Source organism: Bufo bufo, chromosome 2 (genome assembly GCF_905171765.1).
Source record: "Bufo bufo chromosome 2, aBufBuf1.1, whole genome shotgun sequence".
Classification (NCBI taxonomy): Eukaryota; Metazoa; Chordata; class Amphibia; order Anura; family Bufonidae; genus Bufo; species Bufo bufo.
The window spans coordinates 839,518,651-839,544,882 of NC_053390.1; the positions used below are offsets into that span (position 1 = coordinate 839,518,651).

The following is a 26,232-nucleotide window of genomic DNA, read 5'->3' on the forward strand; positions in this document are numbered from 1 at the left end:
CCGAACTTGGGCCTTCGGGAGTTGGTTATGTAGTTATGTGAGTTATGTTTGCTAGAGGAGGGAAAGTTGGGATTAGTTAGGTTGGGTGGGTGAGGAAGGGGGGGATAATTTTTATGTGTCCTTTTGTGTTTTGAGTGGGGAGGCCTGCATCTAGCCCTGGACTATGCGGACATGGGAGGACATGGGGCGAGGGGCTAGATGTGGGTGGTGAAGGAAGGGCTGGCCTTGGACTATGCGGACATGATAGAGACATGAGGCGAAGGTCAGCCCTGGGTGTCGGGTGATGGGTAAAAGGATAGTGTGAGTAGGGATAGAATAGGTTAGGTTGGTGATTTTTCTATAAACAGGTGACGGGAGAAAAAAGGAAAAAAAAAAAAAAAAAAAAAAGGGAAAAATGAGTATAGAAATAATTATGTATATATTTGGCAAAGTCGCCTTGTTGTTGTTTTTTTTGGCAAAGGTCGCCTTTATTTATTTAGTTATATTGATTTATTTATGTTTATGTTTGTTATTTTCTGTTCATTATATACTTTTCTGTTTATGACGATTAGTCCTATTTCTGTTTGGGTTTTACAGCCGGGCGGCCAGGTAAGGTTTTATAGTTATAAGGTTAGTTGTTAAGTTTGATATGTTGTTGGGGCATGAATGTGAGTGTGGATGTGGATGTGTGTGGCTGGGCCAGTAATAACATTGTTTTATGAGAATTGTTTTATTTGAAATTGTTTGTTTTATTTTGTAAAGTTTTGTACTTTTATAATAAAAAGAGTAGCAGTGTGTAGGAGATACGGTCACAGTGTAAGCGGTGTGTAGGAGATACGGTCACAGTGTAAGCGGTGTGTAGGAGATACGGTCACGGTGTAAGCGGTGTGTAGGAGATACGGTCACGGTGTAAGCAGTGTGTAGGAGATACGGTCACGGTGTAAGTAGTGTGTAGGGGATACGGTCACGGTGTAAGCGGTGTGTAGGTGATACGGTCACGGTGTAAGCGGTGTGTAGGAGATACGGTCACGGTGTAAGCGGTGTGTAGGAGATACGGTCACGGTGTAAGCAGTGTGTAGGAGATACGGTCACGGTGTAAGCAGTGTGTAGGAGATACGGTCACGGTGTAAGCGGTGTGTAGGAGATACGGTCACGGTGTAAGCAGTGTGTAGGAGATACGGTCACAGTGTAAGCGGTGTGTAGGAGATACGGTCATGGTGTAAGCAGTGTGTAGGAGATACGGTCATGGTGTAAGCAGTGTGTAGGAGATACGGTCACAGTGTAAGCAGTGTGTAGGAGATACGGTCACGGTGTAAGCAGTGTGTAGGAGATACGGTCACGGTGTAAGCAGTGTGTAGGAGATACGGTCACAGTGTAAGCGGTGTGTAGGAGATACGGTTGTTCAATTCTCCATCGTCCCAGTATTTAGTTACCTCATCAGTATTTCAGTCACATTGGTTGAATTGGCACATGGATACACATGTGAGCAATAACGCCACGTCAAGGCTCCAACCCTTGTTACTGACCAGTCACACACTCCATGCTTTTCATTCATACGCATTTGGTATTCCAGATGTTTTGGACTACACCTCCCATACGGCTTTGCCAGCATGATGGGAGATGTAATTCACAGCATGTGGACGGCCTATGGTTGCCGACCTCTGACCTCGCGGTGATCACCGTACACAATGCTGGAGCAGCTTGTCACCTGTCCGATGCCCCTTCACCGCTCCAGCCGGGGGCGCGGGCCTCAGACATGGGCTTCTTCAATCCACTTCAGGTACTTCGTGTTCCATAGGAGAACATGCTGGTCAGAGTTGGGACACAAAAGAATAAAAGTGAAATGGTTATAGTAAATGGCAGAACAGACGCAGTGCAGCAGACAGACACACGGACGGAGATGACAGAATCCAGGGAGCGAGGGCAGGGCCGCTGATAGGCCAGTACAGCTGGCCCAGTTGTACCGGGCCCGGCTGGCAGGGGGGCCCGGGCTGCCGACTCCCGAGCCCAGCTCCTACCTCCGGCTCCTACCCCGGGCCCCCCCTTGACACGCCACCCCTCCCTGTCTGACCTCCGGGCTGCGGGATCCCTCCCTCCTCCAGGCTGAGCCTGCGCTCATCTGCATTTCACACTGGCCAATCAGCTTTTAGCAGCGCAAAGATCCTGCTGCTGATTGGCCAGTGTATAGCTGGCACAGCAGGAACAGCGCAGGCTCAAGCACGGAGTGCCCGCCATCTGACTGCCGCCCTCAAGAAAAATCATCAGTGTGCCAGTGAGTGCAGCCCCCCCACCCCGGCCCATAATGAAGGAAGGACCGCTCCGGTCAGTGGACATAGAACCCGGGGGATGGAATAAACAGACTTGTGTGCCACATACAGTAAGAGGTCTGACAATAAAAAGTTCATATATGTGTATCAGGATGGGTATTCTTGATGGGGGAAGAAACACCAAAGAAAAAAGGCCAGCACAGAAATGAATATATGATTAATCTTTATTATGGTCTCAAACCAGGACCAGAAGTAAAAATACAGATAAAATACAATACATTACAATGTATTGTATTTTATCTGTATTTTTACTTCTGGTCCTGGTTTGAGACCATAATAAAGATTAATCATATATTCATTTCTGTGCTGGCCTTTTTTCTTTGGTGTTTCATCCTACGTGCAGGCTTGGCACGAGTACTCACTTCAGTGAGTCATATATTGGTGTACATTGATGGGGGAAGGCAGCAGCAAGCATTGGGATTTTTTTTGGGGGGGCCTGTGGGCTCATAGAGGACTCAGGAGGACAATGTGCTTTCCTCCTACTCACTGTACTCCTGAGTCCTCTATGAGCCTACAGGGCCCCCCAGCACATCAGTCACCTTACGGGCGGGATATGATTGGTGGCTATGTATGTGCATACTCAGCATCATCATAACAGTGCCATCCACAGATCCCCCCATAACAGTGCCATCCACAGATCCCCTCCATAAAAGTGCCATTCACAGATCCCCTCCATAACAGCGCCATTCACAGACGACCCCCCAGCGCCATAAATATTACTTGTAGACAAATCTGCATGTTGTTTCAAGGCGGCGTCTGGGGAGGGGCCAAGGGCGGAGCCAGGGGTGTGGCTGAAGGAGGGATCAGGGGGTGGAGCTGAAGGGGGCCCCGTCATGTATGCTGTACGGGGCCCCATGATTTCTATCAGCGGCCCTGAGCGAGGGATCTGGTGGTAGATGTGGGGCCGGCCCTCGGGCTGGGGGGCAGCGTCTCATCCTTCTCCGAGTGACCAGATGGCTGCAGTTTAGTAGCAAAAAACATAACATGGCATCGGAGATCTAGGGAATTATATTTTATTTTTTGTTAAACTAGGATTGTACACATCTAAGACACAGGCCACAAGTATAATACACTGCCCCCCCCCCCAATATACTGCCCCCCCCCCCAAATATACTGCACATCCACCCCTCAATATACTGCCCCCCCCCCAATATACTGCACATCCATCCCCCAATATACTGCACATCCACCCCCCAATATACTGCACATCCACCCCCCAATATACTGTACATCCACCCCCAATATACTGCACATCCACCCCCCAATATACTGCACATCCACCCCCCAATATACTGCACATCCACCCCCCAATATACTGCACATCCACCCCCCAATATACTGCACATCCATCCCCCAATATACTGCACATCCATCCCCCAATATACTGCACATCCATCCCCCAATATACTGCACATCCATCCCCCAATATACTGCACATCCACCCCCAATATACTGCACATCCATCCCCCAATATACTGCACATCCACCCCCAATATACTGCACATCCACCCCCCAATATACTGTACATCCACCCCCTATATACTGCACATCCACCCCCCAATATACTGCACATCCACCCCCAATATACTGCACATCCACCCCCAATATACTGCACATCCACCCCCCAATATACTGCACATCCACCCCCCAATATACTGCACATCATCCCCCAATATACTGCACATCATCCCCCAATATACTGCACATCCACCCCCCAATATACTGCACATCCACCCCCCAATATACTGCACATCCACCCCCCAATATACTGCACATCATCCCCCAATATACTGCACATCCACCCCCCAATATACTGCACATCCACCGCCCAATATACTGCACATCCACCCCCCAATATACTGCACATCCATCCCCCAATATACTGCACATCCACCCCCAATATACTGCACATCCACCCCCCAATATACTGCACATCATCCCCCAATATACTGCACATCATCCCCCAATATACTGCACATCCACCCCCCAATATACTGCACATCCACCCCCAATATACTGCACATCCACCCCCCAATATACTGCACATCCACCGCCCAATATACTGCACATCCACCCCCCAATATACTGCACATCCACCCCCCAATATACTCCACATCCACCCGCAATATACTGCACATCCACCCCCCAATATACTGCACATCCATCCCCCAATATACTGCACATCCACCCCCAATATACTGCACATCCACCCCCAATATACTGCACATCCACCCCCCAATATACTGCACATCCACCCCCCAATATACTGCACATCCACCCCCCAATATACTGCACATCCATCCCCCAATATACTGCACATCCACCCCCAATATACTGCACATCATCCCCCAATATACTGCACATCATCCCCCAATATACTGCACAGACAGCCCCCCCCCCCATATACTGCACAGACAGCCCCCCCCCCCCATATACTGCACAGACAGACCCCCCCCCCATATACTGCACAGACAGACCCCCCCCATATACTGCGCAGACAGACCCCCCCATATACTGCACAGACAGACCCCCCCCATATACTGCGCAGACAGACCCCCCCATATACTGCGCAGACAGACCCCCCCATATACTGCGCAGACAGACCCCCCCATATACTGCACAGACAGACCCCCCCATATACTGCACAGACAGACCCCCCCATATACTGCGCAGACAGACCCCCCATATACTGCACAGACAGACCCCCCCCATATACTGCACAGACAGACCCCCCCCATATACTGCACAGACAGACCCCCCCCCCCATATACTGCACAGACAGACCCCCCCCCATATACTGCACAGACAGACCCCCCCATATACTGCACAGACAGACCCCCCCATATACTGCACAGACAGACCCCCCCATATACTGCACAGACAGACCCCCCCATATACTGCACAGACAGACCCCCCCCCCCCATATACTGCACAGACAGACCCCCCCCCATATACTGCACAGACAGACCCCCCCATATACTGCACAGACAGACCCCCCCATATACTGCACAGACAGACCCCCCATATACTGCACAGACAGACCCCCCATATACTGCACAGACAGACCCCCCATATACTGCACAGACAGACCCCCCCATATACTGCACAGACAGACCCCCCCATATACTGCACAGACAGACCCCCCCTTCCCATATACTGCACAGACCCCCCCCCCATATACTGCACAGACAGACCCCCCCCCCCATATACTGCACAGACAGACCCCCCCCCATATACTGCACAGACAGCCCCCCCCCCCCATATACTGCACAGACAGACCCCCCATATACTGCACAGACAGACCCCCCATATACTGCACAGACAGACCCCCCCATATACTGCACAGACAGACCCCCCCCATATACTGCACAGACAGACCCCCCCCATATACTGCACAGACAGACCCCCCCATATACTGCACAGACAGACCCCCCCATATACTGCACAGACAGACCCCCCCATATACTGCACAGACAGACCCCCCCATATACTGCACAGACAGACCCCCCCCATATACTGCACAGACAGACCCCCCCCCATATACTGCACAGACAGACCCCCCCATGTACTGCACAGACAGACCCCCCCATATACTGCACAGACAGACCCCCCCATATACTGCACAGACAGACCCCCCCCCATATACTGCACAGACAGAGTTCCTATATAATAGAACCTATATATAAGAGAACAATCACTCAAGAACCAATATGACAATTGCTCCTGCAAAGGGTTAAAAGCGCTTTTGAAATGGATATTTATACTACCCTCGGCGCTTGCGCACTGGGACGTAATTTTTCCCTACCCCCACACTGCGCAGGCGCGTATATCGGGTGGATTTTCATGAGTTAACCGCGCTTGCGCACTGGGCCGTAATTTTTCCCTACCTCGGCTCCCCGACGCATGCGCAGTGTCCCAGTGTGCTGCTGAAATCGGCAGTGAGACTTTCCCAAGACTGGCCTTTTACGCATGCTCAGATTGTAAAAACTAAGACACGCCTCCATACGTCATCGCCGATGCGACAGGAAGTCAGGGGGTAGGGAAATCTAACGAGGAAGGGTAATATAACGCTACACCCCGATCTGGGATCTCATATCATGTGACCGTATCAGTCTGTGACGTCAGGTAAGAAGGAGGAGCTTACAATATAAGGCGGGGATTATCGATCAGGGCGTTGATAATAATGATAACCAATCGGAGGCGGGAAATCCGGAAGAGGCGGGCCCGGGGAGAATGGCGGACGCGGCGTAAGCCGGAGAGATGGAGTTGGGTGAGTGCCCGTGTCTGGACGGCTGACCAACCCCGGCGGTGATGATTAGCCGGTGAGATGAGTTACACCTGGCAGTGGGCGGGGCAGAAACTACTTTCTTTTCTCAGTCCGCGTAGTTATTATTGGCTGCTGATGATCACATGACCAGAGATGTCTCCGCCCACTCACTGCTTCCATATATATATATATAATGGTTTCCTCAGAGACCTCGGTGTGTGGTGTACGGCGGGGGGCGCTGTGATACCGGTCACCCCTGTGTCCTCAGAGACCCCGGTGTGTGGTGTACGGCGGGGGGCGCTGTGATACCGGTCACCCCTGTGTCCTCAGAGACCTCGGTGTGTGGTGTACGGCGGGGGGCGCTGTGATACCGGTCACCCCTGTGTCCTCAGAGACCCCGGTGTGTGGTGTACGGTGGGGGGCGCTGTGATACCGGTCACCCCTGTGTCCTCAGAGACCCCGGTGTGTGGTGTACGGCGGGGGGCGCTGTGATACCGGTCACCCCTGTGTCCTCAGAGACCCCGGTGTGTGGTGTACGGCGGGGGGCGCTGTGATACCGGTCACCCCTGTGTCCTCACAGACCTCGGTGTGTGGTGTACGGCGGGGGGCGCTGTGATACCGGTCACCCCTGTGTCCTCAGAGACCCCGGTGTGTGGTGTACGGTGGGGGGCGCTGTGATACCGGTCACCCCTGTGTCCTCAGAGACCCCGGTGTGTGGTGTACGGCGGGGGGCGCTGTGATACCGGTCACCCCTGTGTCCTCAGAGACCTCGGTGTGTGGTGTACGGCGGGGGGCGCTGTGATACCGGTCACCCCTGTGTCCTCAGAGACCCCGGTGTGTGGTGTACGGTGGGGGGCGCTGTGATACCGGTCACCCCTGTGTCCTCAGAGACCCCGGTGTGTGGTGTACGGCGGGGGGCGCTGTGATACCGGTCACCCCTGTGTCCTCACAGACCTCGGTGTACGGCGGGGGGCGCTGTGATACCGGTCACCTCTGTGTCCTCAGACCTCGGTGTGTGGTGTACGGCGGGGGGCGCTGTGATACCGGTCACCCCTGTGTCCTCAGAGACCTCGGTGTGCGGTGTACGGTGGGGGGCGCTGTGATACCGGTCACCTCTGTGTCCTCAGAGACCCCGGTGTGTGGTGTACGGCGGGGGGCGCTGTGATACCGGTCACCCCTGTGTCCTCAGAGACCTCGGTGTGCGGTGTACGGTGGGGGGCGCTGTGATACCGGTCACCTCTGTGTCCTCAGAGACCCCGGTGTGTGGTGTACGGCGGGGGGCGCTGTGATACCGGTCACCCCTGTGTCCTCAGAGACCTCGGTGTGTGGTGTACGGCGGGGGGCGCTGTGATACCGGTCACCTCTGTGTCCTCAGAGACCCCGGTGTGTGGTGTACGGCGGGGGCGCTGTGATACCGGTCACCCCTGTGTCCTCGGTGTGTGGTGTACGGCGGGGGGCGCTGTGATACCGGTCACCCCTGTGTCCTCGGTGTGTGGTGTACGGCGGGGGGCGCTGTGATACCGGTCACCCCTGTGTCCTCGGTGTGTGGTGTACGGTGGGGGGCGCTGTGATACCGGTCACCCCTGTGTCCTCACAGACCTCGGTGTACGGCGGGGGGCGCTGTGATACCGGTCACCCCTGTGTCCTCAGAGACCTCGGTGTGTGGTGTACGGTGGGGGGCGCTGTGATACCGGTCACCCCTGTGTCCTCAGAGACCTCGGTGTGTGGTGTACGGTGGGGGGCGCTGTGATACCGGTCACCCCTGTGTCCTCAGAGACCTCGGTGTGTGGTGTACGGTGGGGGGCGCTGTGATACCGGTCACCCCTGTGTCCTCAGAGACCCCGGTGTGCGGTGTACGGCGGGGGGCGCTGTGATACCGGTCACCCCTGTGTCCTCAGAGACCTCGGTGTGTGGTGTACGGCGGGGGGCGCTGTGATACCGGTCACCCCTGTGTCCTCAGAGACCTCGGTGTGTGGTGTACGGCGGGGGGAGCTGTGATACCGGTCACCCCTGTGTCCTCAGAGACCCCGGTGTGTGGTGTACGGCGGGGGGCGCTGTGATACCGGTCACCCCTGTATCCTCGGTGTGTGGTGTACGGCGGGGGGCGCTGTGATACCGGTCACCCCTGTGTCCTCAGAGACCTCGGTGTGTGGTGTACGGTGGGGGGCGCTGTGATACCGGTCACCCCTGTGTCCTCAGAGACCCCGGTGTGTGGTGTACGGCGGGGGGCGCTGTGATACCGGTCACCCCTGTGTCCTCGGTGTGTGGTGTACGGCGGGGGGCGCTGTGATACCGGTCACCCCTGTGTCCTCGGTGTGTGGTGTACGGCGGGGGGCGCTGTGATACCGGTCACCCCTGTGTCCTCAGAGACCCCGGTGTGTGGTGTACGGCGGGGGGCGCTGTGATACCGGTCACCCCTGTGTCCTCAGAGACCCCGGTGTGTGGTGTACGGCGGGGGGCGCTGTGATACCGGTCACCCCTGTGTCCTCAGAGACCTCGGTGTGCGGTGTACGGCGGGGGGCGCTGTGATACCGGTCACCCCTGTGTCCTCGGTGTGCGGTGTACGGCGGGGGGCGCTGTGATACCGGTCACCCCTGTGTCCTCAGAGACCCCGGTGTGTGGTGTACGGCGGGGGGCGCTGTGATACCGGTCACCCCTGTGTCCTCAGAGACCTCGGTGTGCGGTGTACGGCGGGGGGCGCTGTGATACCGGTCACCCCTGTGTCCTCGGTGTGTGGTGTACGGCGGGGGGCGCTGTGATACCGGTCACCCCTGTGTCCTCAGAGACCCCGGTGTGTGGTGTACGGCGGGGGGCGCTGTGATACCGGTCACCCCTGTGTCCTCGGAGACCTCGGTGTGTGGTGTACGGCGGGGGGCGCTGTGATACCGGTCACCCCTGTGTCCTCAGACCTCGGTGTGTGGTGTACGGCGGGGGGCGCTGTGATACCGGTCACCCCTGTGTCCTCGGAGACCTCGGTGTGTGGTGTACGGCGGGGGGCGCTGTGATACCGGTCACCCCTGTGTCCTCGGAGACCTCGGTGTGTGGTGTACGGCGGGGGGTGCTGTGATACCGGTCACCCCTGTGTCCTCAGAGACCTCGGTGTGTGGTGTACGGCGGGGGGCGCTGTGATACCGGTCACCCCTGTGTCCTCAGACCTCGGTGTGTGGTGTACGGCGGGGGGTGCTGTGATACCGGTCACCCCTGTGTCCTCAGAGACCCCGGTGTGTGGTGTACGGCGGGGGGCGCTGTGATACCGGTCACCCCTGTGTCCTCAGAGACCTCGGTGTGTGGTGTACGGCGGGGGGCGCTGTGATACCGGTCACCTCTGTGTCCTCAGAGACCCCGGTGTGTGGTGTACGGCGGGGGGCGCTGTGATACCGGTCACCCCTGTGTCCTCAGAGACCCCGGTGTGTGGTGTACGGCGGGGGGCGCTGTGATACCGGTCACCCCTGTGTCCTCAGAGACCTCGGTGTGTGGTGTACGGCGGGGGGCGCTGTGATACCGGTCACCCCTGTGTCCTCAGAGACCTCGGTGTGTGGTGTACGGCGGGGGGCGCTGTGATACCGGTCACCCCTGTGTCCTCAGAGACCTCGGTGTGTGGTGTACGGCGGGGGGCGCTGTGATACCGGTCACCCCTGTGTCCTCAGAGACCTCGGTGTGTGGTGTACGGCGGGGGGCGCTGTGATACCGGTCACCCCTGTGTCCTCGGTGTGTGGTGTACGGCGGGGGGCGCTGTGATACCGGTCACCCCTGTGTCCTCAGAGACCCCGGTGTGTGGTGTACGGCGGGGGGCGCTGTGATACCGGTCACCCCTGTGTCCTCAGAGACCTCGGTGTGTGGTGTACGGCGGGGGGCGCTGTGATACCGGTCACCTCTGTGTCCTCGGTGTGTGGTGTACGGCGGGGGGCGCTGTGATACCGGTCACCCCTGTGTCCTCAGAGACCTCGGTGTGTGGTGTACGGCGGGGGGCGCTGTGATACCGGTCACCCCTGTGTCCTCAGACCCCGGTGTGTGGTGTACGGCGGGGGGCGCTGTGATACCGGTCACCCCTGTGTCCTCGGTGTGTGGTGTACGGCGGGGGGCGCTGTGATACCGGTCACCCCTGTGTCCTCGGTGTGTGGTGTACGGCGGGGGGCGCTGTGATACCGGTCACCCCTGTGTCCTCAGAGACCTCGGTGTGTGGTGTACGGCGGGGGGCGCTGTGATACCGGTCACCCCTGTGTCCTCAGACCTCGGTGTGTGGTGTACGGCGGGGGGCGCTGTGATACCGGTCACCCCTGTGTCCTCGGTGTGTGGTGTACGGCGGGGGGCGCTGTGATACCGGTCACCCCTGTGTCCTCAGAGACCTCGGTGTGTGGTGTACGGCGGGGGGCGCTGTGATACCGGTCACCCCTGTGTCCTCAGAGACCTCGGTGTGTGGTGTACGGCGGGGGGCGCTGTGATACCGGTCACCCCTGTGTCCTCGGTGTGTGGTGTACGGCGGGGGGCGCTGTGATACCGGTCACCCCTGTGTCCTCAGAGACCCCGGTGTGTGGTGTACGGCGGGGGGCGCTGTGATACCGGTCACCCCTGTGTCCTCAGAGACCTCGGTGTGTGGTGTACGGCGGGGGGCGCTGTGATACCGGTCACCCCTGTGTCCTCAGACCCCGGTGTGTGGTGTACGGCGGGGGGCGCTGTGATACCGGTCACCCCTGTGTCCTCGGTGTGTGGTGTACGGCGGGGGGCGCTGTGATACCGGTCACCCCTGTGTCCTCGGTGTGTGGTGTACGGCGGGGGGCGCTGTGATACCGGTCACCCCTGTGTCCTCAGAGACCTCGGTGTGTGGTGTACGGCGGGGGGCGCTGTGAGACCTCGGGTTCGCTGCATTAAACTGTCAGTGAGGGGTCCCGTCCTGCCCTCCGTTCCACTGACGGGATCACTCAGCAGTTATACTGATGCTGTGCGGTCCCCACAGTCCTGACATCTGTGGCATTACACTGACACGAAGCTGTGTGATGGGAGGACAGGACTTGCTGCCAGTTTAATGCTCTGCACCCGCTCGTGTGGCCTAACGAGGGAAGAACCCATTAAGTGGCTTTTAAGTTAATTGTCCAATTACTTTTGGTCCCTTAAAGAGGCAGCGACATATTAAAGAGCTGGGATTCTCGACCCTTCCTCCGGTCAGATTACCGCCTGCGCTGTACGCCCGGACCAGATAACCGTACATGCGCTCCACATGGCGGGGGCGTGCACCGGAGGAGACACAAGGACTGTGTTAGGGACCATTCCTGCATACTGACTGTTTCCAGTCCCCTTTAACCCTTACTGTGCCATCTTATTATTGGAACGTGATCTGTGCGGATCCGGCTGTAATCTCACCGCTAAGGGAGACTCCGCAGCACAGTGGGTTTAATCCCACATTACTGGATTATATGTCTGTGACCGGAACATGTCAGCTCCGTGATGTATCACATGTAGTATGTATGTATTCTACAGGACATGTCAGCTCCGTTATGTATCACATGTTGTATGTATGTATTCTACACTACAGAACATGTCAGCTCCGTGATGTATCACATGTAGTATGTATGTATTCTACAGAACATGTCAGCTCCGTGATGTATCACATGTAGTATGTATGTATTCTACAGGACATGTCAGCTCCGTGATGTATCACATGTTGTATGTATTCTATACTACAGGACATGTCAGCTCCGTTATGTATCACATGTCGTATGTATGTATTCTACAGGACACGTCAGCTCCGTGATGTATCACATGTTGTATGTATGTATTCTACAGGACATGTCAGCTCCGTTATGTATCACATGTCGTATGTATGTATTCTACAGAACATGTCAGCTCCGTGATGTATCACATGTAGTATGTATTCTACACTACAGGACATGTCAGCTCCGTTATGTATCACATGTCGTATGTATGTATTCTACAGGACATGTCAGCTCCGTTATGTATCACATGTCGTATGTATGTATTCTACAGAACACGTCAGCTCCGTGATGTATCACATGTTGTATGTATGTATTCTACAGAACATGTCAGCTCCGTGATGTATCACATGTTGTATGTATTCTACACTACAGAACATGTCAGCTCCGTGATGTATCACATGTAGTATGTATTCTATACTACAGAACATGTCAGCTCCGTGATGTATCACATGTAGTATGTATGTATGTATTCTACAGGACATGTCAGCTCCGTGATGTATCACATGTATGTATTCTACAGGACACGTCAGCTCTGTGATGTATCACATGTAGTATGTATTCTACAGGACATGTCAGCTCCGTGATGTATCACATGTTGTATGTATTCTATACTACAGGACATGTCAGCTCCGTGATGTATCACATGTAGTATGTATGTATTCTACAGAACATGTCAGCTCCGTGATGTATCACATGTAGTATGTATTCTACAGGACATGTCAGCTCCGTGATGTATCACATGTAGTATGTATGTATTCTACAGGACACGTCAGCTCCGTGATGTATCACATGTTGTATGTATTCTATACTACAGAACATGTCAGCTCCGTGATGTATCACATGTAGTATGTATGTATTCTACAGGACACGTCAGCTCCGTGATGTATCACATGTAGTATGTATTCTATACTACAGAACATGTCAGCTCCGTGATGTATCACATGTTGTATGTATGTATTCTACAGGACATGTCAGCTCCGTTATGTATCACATGTTGTATGTATGTATTCTACAGGACATGTCAGCTCCGTGATGTATCACATGTTGTATGTATGTATTCTACAGAGCATGTCAGCTCCGTGATGTATCACATGTAGTATGTATGTATACTACAGAACATGTCAGCTCCGTGATGTATCACATGTTGTATGTCTGTATTCTACAGAGCATGTCAGCTCCGTGATGTATCACATGTTGTATGTATTCTACAGGACATGTCAGCTCCGTGATGTATCACATGTTGTATGTATTCTACAGGACATGTCAGCTCCGTGATGTATCACATGTTGTATGTATTCTACAGGACATGTCAGCTCCGTGATGTATCACATGTTGTATGTATGTATTCTACAGAACATGTCAGCTCCGTGATGTATCACATGTAGTATGTATGTATTCTACAGGACATGTCAGCTCCGTGATGTATCACATGTATGTATTCTACAGGACACGTCAGCTCTGTGATGTATCACATGTATGTATTCTACAGGACACGTCAGCTCTGTGATGTATCACATGTAGTATGTATTCTACAGGACACGTCAGCTCCGTGATGTATCACATGTAGTATGTATGTATTCTACAGAACATGTCAGCTCCGTGATGTATCACATGTTGTATGTATTCTATACTACAGGACATGTCAGCTCCGTGACGTATCACATGTAGTATGTATGTATTCTACAGAACATGTCAGCTCCGTGATGTATCACATGTAGTATGTATGTATTCTACAGGACATGTCAGCTCCGTGATGTATCACATGTAGTATGTATGTATTCTACAGGACATGTCAGCTCCGTGATGTATCACATGTATGTATTCTACAGGACACGTCAGCTCTGTGATGTATCACATGTAGTATGTATTCTACAGGACATGTCAGCTCCGTGATGTATCACATGTTGTATGTATTCTATACTACAGGACATGTCAGCTCCGTGACGTATCACATGTAGTATGTATGTATTCTACAGAACACGTCAGCTCTGTGATGTATCACATGTAGTATGTATGTATTCTACAGGACATGTCAGCTCCGTGATGTATCACATGTAGTATGTATGTATTCTACAGAACATGTCAGCTCCGTGATGTATCACATGTAGTATGTATGTATTCTACAGGACACGTCAGCTCCGTGATGTATCACATGTAGTATGTATTCTATACTACAGAACATGTCAGCTCCGTGATGTATCACATGTAGTATGTATGTATTCTACAGGACATGTCAGCTCCGTTATGTATCACATGTTGTATGTATGTATTCTACAGGACATGTCAGCTCTGTGATGTATCACATGTAGTATGTATGTATTCTACAGGACATGTCAGCTCCGTGATGTATCACATGTAGTATGTATGTATTCTACAGAACATGTCAGCTCCGTGATGTATCACATGTAGTATGTATGTATTCTACAGGACATGTCAGCTCCGTGATGTATCACATGTAGTATGTATGTATTCTACAGGACACGTCAGCTCCGTGATGTATCACATGTAGTATGTATGTATTCTACAGAACATGTCAGCTCCGTGATGTATCACATGTAGTATGTATGTATTCTACAGGACATGTCAGCTCCGTTATGTATCACATGTAGTATGTATGTATTCTACAGGACATGTCAGCTCCGTGATGTATCACATGTAGTATGTATGTATACTACAGAACATGTCAGCTCCGTTATGTATCACATGTTGTATGTATGTATTCTACAGGACATGTCAGCTCCGTGATGTATCACATGTAGTATGTATTCTATACTACAGGACATGTCAGCTCCGTGATGTATCACATGTAGTATGTATTCTATACTACAGGACATGTCAGCTCCGTGATGTGTCACATGTTGTATGTATGTATTCTACAGGACATGTCAGCTCCGTGATGTGTCACATGTTGTATGTATGTATTCTACAGGACATGTCAGCTCCGTGATGTGTCACATGTTGTATGTATGTATTCTACAGGACATGTCAGCTCCGTGATGTGTCACATGTTGTATGTATGTATTCTACAGGACATGTCAGCTCCGTGATGTGTCACATGTTGTATGTATGTATTCTACAGGACATGTCAGCTCCGTGATGTATCACATGTTGTATGTATGTATTCTACAGGACATGTCAGCTCCGTGATGTGTCACATGTTGTATGTATGTATTCTACAGGACATGTCAGCTCCGTGATGTGTCACATGTTGTATGTATGTATTCTACAGGACATGAGGTAGGGAAAATAAAGAAAAGGAGAGTGTGAGAGACTCCTGGGGAATCTGGGAGTAACCGCAGAGCGCCAAAAGACGGACAGACGGAAAATTGGGAGTAGGGAATCAGATAACCGCTGCCAGGCGTGATCGCGTGTGTACGGACAACCGCTGCCAGGCGTGATCGCGTGTGTACGGACAACCGCTGCCAGGCGTGATCGCGTGTGTACGGACAACCGCTGCCAGGCGTGATCGCGTGTGTACGGACAACCGCTGCCAGGCGTGATCGCGTGTGTACGGACAACCGCTGCCAGGCGTGATCGCGTGTGTACGGACAACCGCTGCCAGGCGTGATCGCGTGTGTACGGACAACCGCTGCCAGGCGTGATCGCGTGTGTACGGACAACCGCTGCCAGGCGTGATCGCGTGTGTACGGACAACCGTTCCATAAACAAATGGGCAAGGGAATGAAAGGTGGGTGCGTCCCAGGTCAGGGATACCCAATAATGGGGGCACCCGGTGATATGATCTATTAACCAGTAAAAGGTCTTGGAGAATTATAATTGGATCTAGATATATTATAATTCTGCTGCTAATACAAGCAGTATGTAGAGACCACCGACTCCACCAGGGGCCCCCGCAGACCTCCCTCGCCTGGGTCCCTCCACAGCAGGGGTCTTCTGGTTGGTTCCTTTATTGGTAAGAGCAGGCCAGGTGCTCAAGGCGTTTCGGGGTCTTAGTGCCCCCTTCATCAGGAGCATTCAGTATGTGGAGACCAGCATGGTGTATACAGGGAGGGGGCGGGAAAACCTCTGTGTCCAAATACATCACTTCCCGTGTCCAGGAAGTGGCGCCTTCCTCAGTCCTCCTCCGTGTACACTGCTGCTGAGCGGGGGAAGAGGATGAACACGTACAGGGAACCTATCTGGGTCCAAGCAGGGGGGGATGGTACCGGTCAGGGGATCGCGGCGAGGGCGCAAGTGATGTCACTGCCGGGTGGGTCTGGAGGAACGCAGCCAGATCCCATATGCCAGGAGGATAGAAAAAGAAGAAATATGGACAAATGAAAGAAAAAAAATGGGACAGGGGCAAAAACAGTGTCCTTATTGTGAGTGAAGAAAAGTAATGACAGAAGATTGGGGCGTAGAAAGGAGAAAACAGAGAGAGTACTGACCGTGACATCATCAATGGTACCTGAGATCCAAGATGGGGTAAGAGCTCCCAATGTGCGGACCCCTCTGAAGAGTCTGTAGATTATAAGAAGTCCATAATAATACATGAATATAGAATGTGTGACAAGTAGGAGTGATGTGCGACTCCTCGGGGGTCCGTCTATATGCTACATGGACTGCATTGAGTAACGTCTTATCTTGTACATATATGTATGGGGGGGGGGGGGCTGTGAAAAGTAAGGCTATTTTCACACTAGCGTTTGACGGATCCGTTTGAAGGGCATTTCAAACGGATCCGTCAATAAACGGAAGCCATTCAGACGGATCCGTTTGTCACGTTGGTTTCCGTTTTGTCATCCGTTTAGCGGATCCGTTTTGGAAGGAAAAGCATCTCTAGGTTCCATCTTCATGTATTCAGATCTATAGGGTGGTCAGGCTCCTACATTTCTCCAGGGCTATCTTGTTGAAGTTCCAAAGCTGGTCCGGCTTTGATCATGGACCACACCTTTCGGACTCTTGTCCACGACTACATGCACTTAAAGATGTATAGTGTTCGTTAGCGGGCCATATGTCCCTGATCGTGCGTACGGGAGTACAGAGCATCGTGATGCTGACCGTGTTGTGCCGCACACTGGGCTATTGTCCCGCACTCATATGATCTATTAGTGCAAGACTATGTCCCCGCGGGCAGCTCGACTTGCGCAGGGTGATTGTACACTATGATGCTGTGTGCTCTCGTGCGCACGATCAATGCCACTACGGGACATAGGGCCCGCTCACGGACCGTATGTCTCTTGGGGCATACAGTCGTGTGCAAGAGGCCTTAAAGGGGTTTTCTCATCTCATACAATGGGGGCATACCACTTTAAGATATATCTACATTGTCTTATAGGTGCGGGTCCCACGGCTGGTACCCTCACATATATTGAGAACGAAGCCAAGAAAGTAGATGAGGTCGCACTGTGCTGCCGCCCTCCATTCACTTCTATGTGAGAGTCGGGGATTAGCGCTGGTGGTGGACGTACCACGGGAAATGTGTCCTACAGCAACAGTGCTCCCCGCTCCGTTCTCGATATAGGTGCGGGTCCTACCAATGTTTACCCACACCTATCAGACAATGGGGACATATTCAAGTGAAATCCCCCCATTGTCTATGTGAATACCCCTTTAAAAACTGTATGTCCCTTGCGGTAATCACACTGGTTTATATTAGCGTCATCGGGAAATCATTAAACGTTAAAATCACAATTTATTGATGAATTCCTGATGATGCTGATGGACCGTGACTCCCACAAGGGCTCCTATGAAAGGGCACAAGATTGAACAATGAACAAGCATTTACTGTTCACGGGCCGATCAGAGGGTCTACGATCAATAAAGAGCCAAAAGATCGCTCATTATTGATGGTCATGGATCTTACGACATTGGCACTAATGCTGTTTTGATATAAAAACTACCACGGGTGTTGTAATAAACGCACAGTAGTGAGACTGGGGTAGTTTTAATTTCAACACAGCTGTAGTGCCAATAAAACACAGTGCAGTCAAGTATACACTTTTTTTTATTTTTTATACAGAAAATAAATAAATAAAATAAATATAAACAAAAATTATATTTACAACTGTTCATAACTGTGAGGGGAGGTGGACTGTCGTGGGGTTGATGGTCTGGGGCTGGCAATGGTAGCCCCCCTGTCCTGGCGATCCATGAGGTAAAACTACGGGCCACAGGCGTAATTGCGGGGTGTGGAGAAAGGAAGGGTCTGAGGAGGAGGAGGGGACCCGAGCATGTGTAGAGGTGGAGGGAGGTTGAAAAGAAGTAGGAGAAGAATAAGAGACAGAAGGAAACACATGCTCGGGGGGGTGGGAAGGGAAAGGTTGGCGGTACTGGCCACCCGTGTGGGATGGGGGGAGGGGTTGGGGGCGGTGCATGATTTCCCATGACCCGTTCTCCAGCATGATCTTGAACTCATGTAACTGCTCGGGCGTCATTGAGTCCATCAAACTGATCATGCTTAGCCCATAATGGTAGTTTGGGCTGCGTTGACACGCCGACTCCGCCCCCTCCCAGCGGCGAATCAAGTCAGCACCAAACTCCATCTGATGTTGGGCAAAACCTTCTAGAGCGTTGGAAACGACCTCTACAAGGTTCGCATAATCAGCTCAATTTGGCCTACCGGATCTCTGCCTGCTCACCAGGGCTCTCAAATTTTGACAAAAACCTAAGAGCCTCTGTTGAGTGGAGGGACCCGGTAGGACACCTGGATTGTCCTGAGCCGATGCATGAGGGACAGGAGGGCTGGCGCTGGCGATCTGTTCCGGTTCCGCCTCAGGAGGTTGGTCAGGCTCCCGAGGGGGCTGGCCAAAACAGGGGCGCCAAACGCTCCGCTGTCTCAGACGGAGAGAACAGTTGTCCATCTGACTGTAGGGGGCTGGCCAAAACAGGGGCGCCAAACGCTACCCTGTCTCAGACAGCCCCTTACAGTCAGACGGAGAGAACAGTTGTCCATCTGACTGTAGGGGGCTGGCCAAAACAGGGGCGCCTAACGCTCCGCTGTCTCAGACGGAGAGAACAGTTGTCCATCTGACTGTGGGGGGCTGGCCAAAACAGGAGAGCCTAACGCTCCGCTGTCTCAGACGGAGAGAACAGTTGTCCATCTGACTGTGGGGGGCTAGCCAAAACAGGAGAGCCAAACACTACCCTGTCTCAGACAGCCCCTTACAGTCAGACGGAGAGAACAGTTGTCCATCTGACTGTGGGGGGCTGGCCAAAACAGGGGCGCCAAACGCTCCGCTGTCTCAGACGGAGAGAACAGTTGTCCATCTGACTGTGGGGGGCTAGCCAAAACAGGAGAGCCAAACACTACCCTGTCTCAGACAGCCCCTTACACTCAGACGGAGAGAACAGTTGTCCTCTGACTGTGGGGGCTGGCCAAAACAGGAGAGCCAAACACTCCGCTGTCTCAGACAGCCCCTTTACAATGTATTTTTTGAACAGTTGTTATAAATATTTACCTTTTTGGTGCCATCGCCTTTCGTAGGAACCCCAGGGCCGCCGTATGGATGTAGGTGGCCCCTGAGGTTCCTTCGGAGCCACTCGGGGCCCGAACCTCCTTGTTGTAATCCCTCCTGAAGCGGTCCCGGATAGATCGCCAACGCATTGTAACCAGTTTGACTATCGAAAAAAACAATAAAAACTAAAATCAGCATGATGAAAGGAAAAGAACAATATTTTAAAGTATTAACCCCTTAAGGACATAGGACGTACCGGTACGCCCTATTTCCCGAGTCCTTAAGGACCAAGGACGTACCGGTACGTCCTAACTTTTAAATCGGGATTCCGGCGCCCGAGGGGTTAAATGGAACGGGATTTCGGCTGAAATCCTTCAGCCGGCATCCTGTGACAACGCCAGGGGGGGTGATGTGACCCCCCCCGTGTCGGCGATCGCAGCAAACCGCAGGTCAATTCAGACCTGCGGTTTGCTGCGCTTTTTGCAGTTTCTGATGCCCGCGGTCCCTGACCGCGGGGATCAGAAACTTTAGAGTGGCTAAAATCTATATTTTTTACCCCCCCCCTGCACCCCTGCATGATTTGATGCCGGCGGGTGGTGCGGGGGGGGTGTCGCATGCGGTGGGGGCGTTGCGGGAGGCGGGCGGTGCGGCAGGCGGGATCGCGATCCCCCGCCCGCCTCCCATGAATGATCGTTGGCTTCTAGTGGTTGTACCAGGGTGCCAGCACATTGCTGGCACCCTGGTATAAACGGCTGACATCTGTGCAGATGTCAGCCGTTTAACCCTTTCCATACAGCGGTCCGTACGGACCGCTGTATGGAAAAAGTTAACTGTCATCGGTCAGGGAGCTCACTCCCTCTCCATCGGGGGGCTGCTGTGCCTTTGCAGCCCCCCGATGGAGAGGGAGAGAGCCCCCCTCAGCCCCGTGCTTACCCTTCCCCGTCTGCGAAGTTCTGAGCAGACGGGGAGGGTTCCCATGGCAACAGGACGCCTGCTCAGGCGTCCTGCTGTCCATGGTGCTGAACAGATCTATGCTGAAAGCATAGATCTGTTCAGTGTAAGTAAAATACAGTACAGAACAATATATATTGTACTGTACTGTATTATACAGACATCAGACCCACTGGATCTTCAAGAACCAAGCGGGTCTGGGTCAAAAAAATGTAAAAAAAAAGTGAAAAAAGTTAAGATAAAAAAAAACACATTTATCACTGAATAAAAATTAAAAAAAATAAAATAAACTACACATATTAGGTATCGCCGCGTCCGTAACGACCTGATCTATAAAATGGTCATGTTACTTTCCCCGCACGGTGAACGCCATAAAAATAAAAAAATAAAAACTATGAGAAAATTGAAATTTTGCCCACCTTACTTCCCAAAAAAGGTAATAAAAGTGATCAAAAAAGTCGCATGTACACCAAAATAGTACCAATCAAACCGTCATCTCATCCCGCAAAAAATGAGACCCTACTCAAGATAATCGCCCAAAAGCTGAAAAAACTATGGCTCTTAGACTATGGAAACACTAAAACATTTTTTTTTTTGTTTCAAAAATGAAATCATTGTGTAAAACTTACATAAATAAAAAAAAAGTATACATATTAGGTATCGCCGCGTCCGTATCGACCGGCTCTATAAAAATATCACATGACCTAACCCCTCAGATGACCACCGTAAAAAAATAAAAATAAAAACAGTGTAAAAAAAGCCATTTTTTGCCATTTTACGTCACAAAAAGTGTAATAGCAAGCGATCAAAAAGTCATATGCACCCCAAAATAGTGCCAATCAAACCGTCATCTCATCCCGCAAAAAATGAGACCCTACTCAAGATAATCGCCCAAAAACTGAAAAAACTATGGCACTTAGACTATGGAGACACTAAAACATTTTTTTGGTTTTAAAAATGAAGTTATTGTATAAAACTTACATAAATAAAAAAAAATGTATACATATTAGGTATCGCCGCGTCCGTGACAACCTGCTCTATAAAATTACCCCATGATCTAACCTGTCAGATGAATGTTGTAAATAACAAAAAAAAAAAGTGCCAAAAAAGCTATTTCTTGTTACCTTGCTGCACAAAAAGTGTAATATAGAGCAACCAAAAATCATATGTACCCTAAACTAGTACCAACAAAACTGCCACCCTATCCTGTAGTTTCTAAAATGGAGTCACTTTTTTGGAGTTTCTACTCTAGGGGTGCATCAGGGGGGCTTCAAATAGGACATGGTGTCAAAAAAACCAGTCCAGCAAAATCTGCCTTCTAAAAACCGTATGGCATTCCTTTCCTTCTGCGCCCTGCCGTGTGCCCGTACAGCAGTTTACGACCACATATGGGGTGTTTCTGTAAACTACAGAATCAGGGCCATAAATAATGAGTTTTGTTTGGCTGTTAACCCTTGCTTTGTAACTGGAAAAAAAAATATTAAAATGGAAAATCTGCCAAAAATTTGAAATTTTGAAATTGTGTCTCTATTTTCCATTAAATCTTGTGCAACACCTAAAGGGTTAACAACGTTTGTAAAATCAGTTTTGAATACCTTGAGGGGTGTAGTTTCTTAGATGGGGTCACTTTTATGGAGTTTCTCCTCTAGGGGTGCATCAGGGGGGCTTCAAATGGGACATGGTGTCAAAAAACCAGTCCATAAAAATCAGCCTTCCAAAAACCATACGGCGCACCTTTCACTCTACGCCCCGCTGTGTGGCCGTACAGTAGTTTACGGCCACATATTGGGTGTTTCTGTAAACGGCAGAGTCAGGGCAATAAAGATACAGTCTTGTTTGGCTGTTAACCCTTGCTTTGTTAGTGGAAAAAAATGGGTTAAAATGAAAAATTAGACAAAAAAATTAAATTCTCAAATTTCCTCCCCATTTGCCAATAACTCTTGTGCAACACCTAAAGGGTTAATAATGTATGCAAAATCAGTTTTGAATACCTTGAGGGGTGTAGTTTCTTAGATGGGGTCATTTTTGGGTGGTTTCTATTATGTAAGCCTCGCAAATCGACTTCAGACCTGAACTGGTCCCTAAAAATTTAGTTTTTGTAAATTTCTGAAAAATTTCAAGATTTGCTTCTAAACTTCTAAGCCTTATAACATCCCCAAAAAATAAAATATCATTCCCAAAACAATTCACACATGAAGTAGACATATGGGGAATGTAAAGTCATCACAATTTTTTGGGGTATTACTATGTATTACAGAAGTAGAGAAACTGAAACTTTGAAATTTGCAAATTTTTCAAATTTTTTGGTAAATTAAGTATTTTTTTTGTGCAAAAAAAATAATTTTTTTGACTTCATTTTACCAGTGTCATGAAGTACAATATGTGACGAAAAAACAATCTCAGAATGGCCTGGATAAGTCAAAGCGTTTTAAAGTTATTAGCACTTAAAGTGACACTGGTCAGATTTCCAAAAAATGGCCTGGTCCTTAAGGTGAAAATGAGCCCGGTCCTTAAGGGGTTAAAATACATATTGTTTTACTTACCATATTTCTCCTGAGCCGCCGCATCGAGATCCCCCCAGGTCTCAAAAACTTCCGCACAGATGTCCCTCCAGAGCCGCTGGGTACGACGGTGATCGGCGTGGTGGCGGTCGGAGTGGTCCCATAATGCTGGACGCGCCTCCACCAGTCGGATGAGGAGCAGGTTATCTATGCTATGAACCCCGAACTCCTCATCTTCCCTGGTGGAGCCTACGGAACCCTGAAAAAAAGGAAATACAAAATTTAATGTAAATCCTAATACAAAATGCTAATTAAAACGACTTAATTGAATACTTACACGTCTACGACCGCCACGCTCATTCCCGCGGACTCTGGAGGCGACTGGGGGATCCTCGCTGGCGGCTCTAGGTGCAGATTGCTAAAAACAAATTATTGTATTTTTTAGAATACTGTACTTAAATAAAATAAAAAAATTAAGATCTCTATATCTATACACTTACTTCTTGACCGCCCCGGTCCGGGCTTGGTCCACCTCCCCTGGACGCTGGCGATTCGGCAGATGATGAAGAAATCTATAATAAGAGCACATACTGATTAATGCAACGAATCAAACCGTAAAAACTCCAAGTGTTGATTTTATACTTACCGGCCACTGAATACGGCGGCGGCGGCGCCTTCTGGGTGGGTCACTCCAGTCTATGGTTGTCTTCTTTGATGACCTCTGTACGCAACAGAATACCAGACAAAATGCAGATAACGTAGAGCATTTCCTCATATATCAACAATTTATTTTTTTCAATACTTACTTTTTAAATACAGATCTGGGCTTGCCCACCGCAGATATTTTTAATTTTTTTTTCTCGTTTTTTGGGAACGACCCTAATAATAAAATGATTAAAAAAATGAATCCGACAGGAGCCATGATTTCCCCCCCCCCCAACTGCCATAAACACCCCCAGAGACAGCAGCCCCGCATAGTGCTAGCAGCCCCCCACAATGACATCAGGCCCCCAGTTCCAAACAACCTTCCCACAGTGCCCTCAGCCCCCCCAATGCCAGCAGCCCCCACAGTTCCAGCCACAAACACCCCCGCAATGTCAGAAGCACCGCACAGTTCCAGCCACAAACACTGCCGCAATGTCAGAAGCACCGCACAGTTCCAGCCACAAACACCCCCGCAATGTCAGAAGCACCGCACAGTTCCAGCCACAAACACTGCCGCAATGTCAGAACCACCGCACAGTTCCAGCCACAAACACTGCCGCAATGTCAGAAGCACCGCACAGTTCCAGCCACAAACACCGCCGCAATGTCAGAAGCACCGCACAGTTCCAGCCACAAACACCCCCGCAATGTCAGAAGCACCGCACAGTTCCAGCCACAAACACCGCCGCAATGTCAGAAGCACCGCGCAGTTCCAGCCACAAACACTGCCGCAATGTCAGAAGCACCGCACAGTTCCAGCCACAAACACCCCCGCAATGTCAGAAGCACCGCACAGTTCCAGCCACAAACACTGCCGCAATGTCAGAAGCACCGCACAGTTCCAGCCACAAACACCCCCGCAATGTCGGAAGCACCGCGCAGTTCCAGCCACAAACACCCCCGCAATGCCAGCAGCCCCCACAGTTCCAGCCACAAACACCCCCGCAATGTCAGAAGCACCGCGCAGTTCCAGCCACAAACACCCCCGCAATGTCAGAAGCACCGCACAGTTCCAGCCACAAACACCCCCGCAATGTCGGAAGCACCGCGCAGTTCCAGCCACAAACACCCCCGCAATGTCAGAAGCACCGCACAGTTCCAGCCACAAACACCCCCGCAATGTCAGAAGCACCGCGCAGTTCCAGCCACAAACACCCCCGCAATGCCAGCAGCCCCCACAGTTCCAGCCACAAACACCCCCGCAATGTCAGAAGCACCGCGCAGTTCCAGCCACAAACACCCCCGCAATGTCAGAAGCACCGCACAGTTCCAGCCACAAACACCCCCGCAATGTCGGAAGCACCGCGCAGTTCCAGCCACAAACACCCCCGCAATGTCAGAAGCACCGCACAGTTCCAGCCACAAACACCCCCGCAATGTCAGAAGCACCGCGCAGTTCCAGCCACAAACACCCCCGCAATGTCAGAAGCACCGCACAGTTCCAGCCACAAACACCCCCGCAATGTCGGAAGCACCGCGCAGTTCCAGCCACAAACACCCCCGCAATGTCAGAAGCACCGCACAGTTCTAGCCACAAACACCCCCGCAATGTCGGAAGCACCGCGCAGTTCCAGCCACAAACACCCCCGCAATGTCAGAAGCACCCCACAGTTCCAGCCACAAACACCCCCGCAATGTCGGAAGCACCGCGCAGTTCCAGCCACAAACACCCCCGCAATGCCAGAAGCACCGCACAGTTCTAGCCACAAACACCCCCGCAGTGCCAGCAGCAACCACAGCTTCAGCCACAAACATCATACCATTGCCAGCAGACCCCCCCCCCCCCCCAGTTCCAGCCACACAGGCCCCCCCCCTCCCCAGTGCCAGAAGCCCCCCATAAAGGCAGCCCACACCACCAGTGCCAGCGGCTCCCACTGTTCCACACACACACCCCTTCCCAAGTGCCAGCAGCCCCCCCACCCTAGAAATAGAGAGATAGATAGATAGTAAAAAAAGAAAGATAGACAAACAGACAAAACTTCATACTTACCAGTCTCACAAAGTCGATAATCCAAAATGGCCGACGATGAGGGGGAGGGACAGGAAGTTACTGGGCATGCGCAGAGACGTGAACGGTTTCTAACAAATCCGTGTCAAAGCGGAGCCAGGACAGACGGATCCGTCCCCATTGACTTCCATTGTAAGTCTGAACGGATCCGCACGGCCAGGCGGACATCAAAACGCTGCAAGCTGCATTCGGGTGTCCGCCTGCTGAGCGGATCCTTATCCACTCAGAATGCATTGGGGCAGTACGGATCCGTTCGGGGCCGCTTGTGAGAGCCTTTGAACGGAAGTCACTAGCGGAGCCCCGAACGCAAGTGTGAAAGTAGCCTAAGAAGTAGAGGGGATAGGGAAAAGAAAACGAGATGTACAGTGCAGACCAAAAGTTTGGAC

The 26,232-nt window shown here is 51.5% G+C and overlaps 1 protein-coding gene and 1 long non-coding RNA gene across 2 annotated transcripts in view; one reads left to right on the plus strand and one right to left on the minus strand.

Moving 5' to 3' along the window:
- The first annotated feature begins 6,438 nt into the window (after positions 1 to 6,438).
- TTC31 (tetratricopeptide repeat domain 31) overlaps positions 6,439 to 26,232 on the plus strand; it is a 40,341-nt gene continuing 20,547 nt past the window's right edge. Inside the window, exon 1 of the mRNA XM_040419480.1 lies at positions 6,439 to 6,576. Coding sequence (XP_040275414.1) covers positions 6,567 to 6,576 — 10 coding nt within the window. The 5' untranslated portion in view covers positions 6,439 to 6,566. The remainder of the gene's footprint in view (positions 6,577 to 26,232) is intronic.
- Positions 7,790 to 9,756, minus strand: LOC120990581. The gene is made up of 3 exons (XR_005776455.1): positions 9,166 to 9,756; positions 8,049 to 9,114; positions 7,790 to 7,934 (listed from the first exon to the last, which is right to left on the minus strand). It is a non-coding gene; the product is annotated as an uncharacterized LOC120990581 (long non-coding RNA).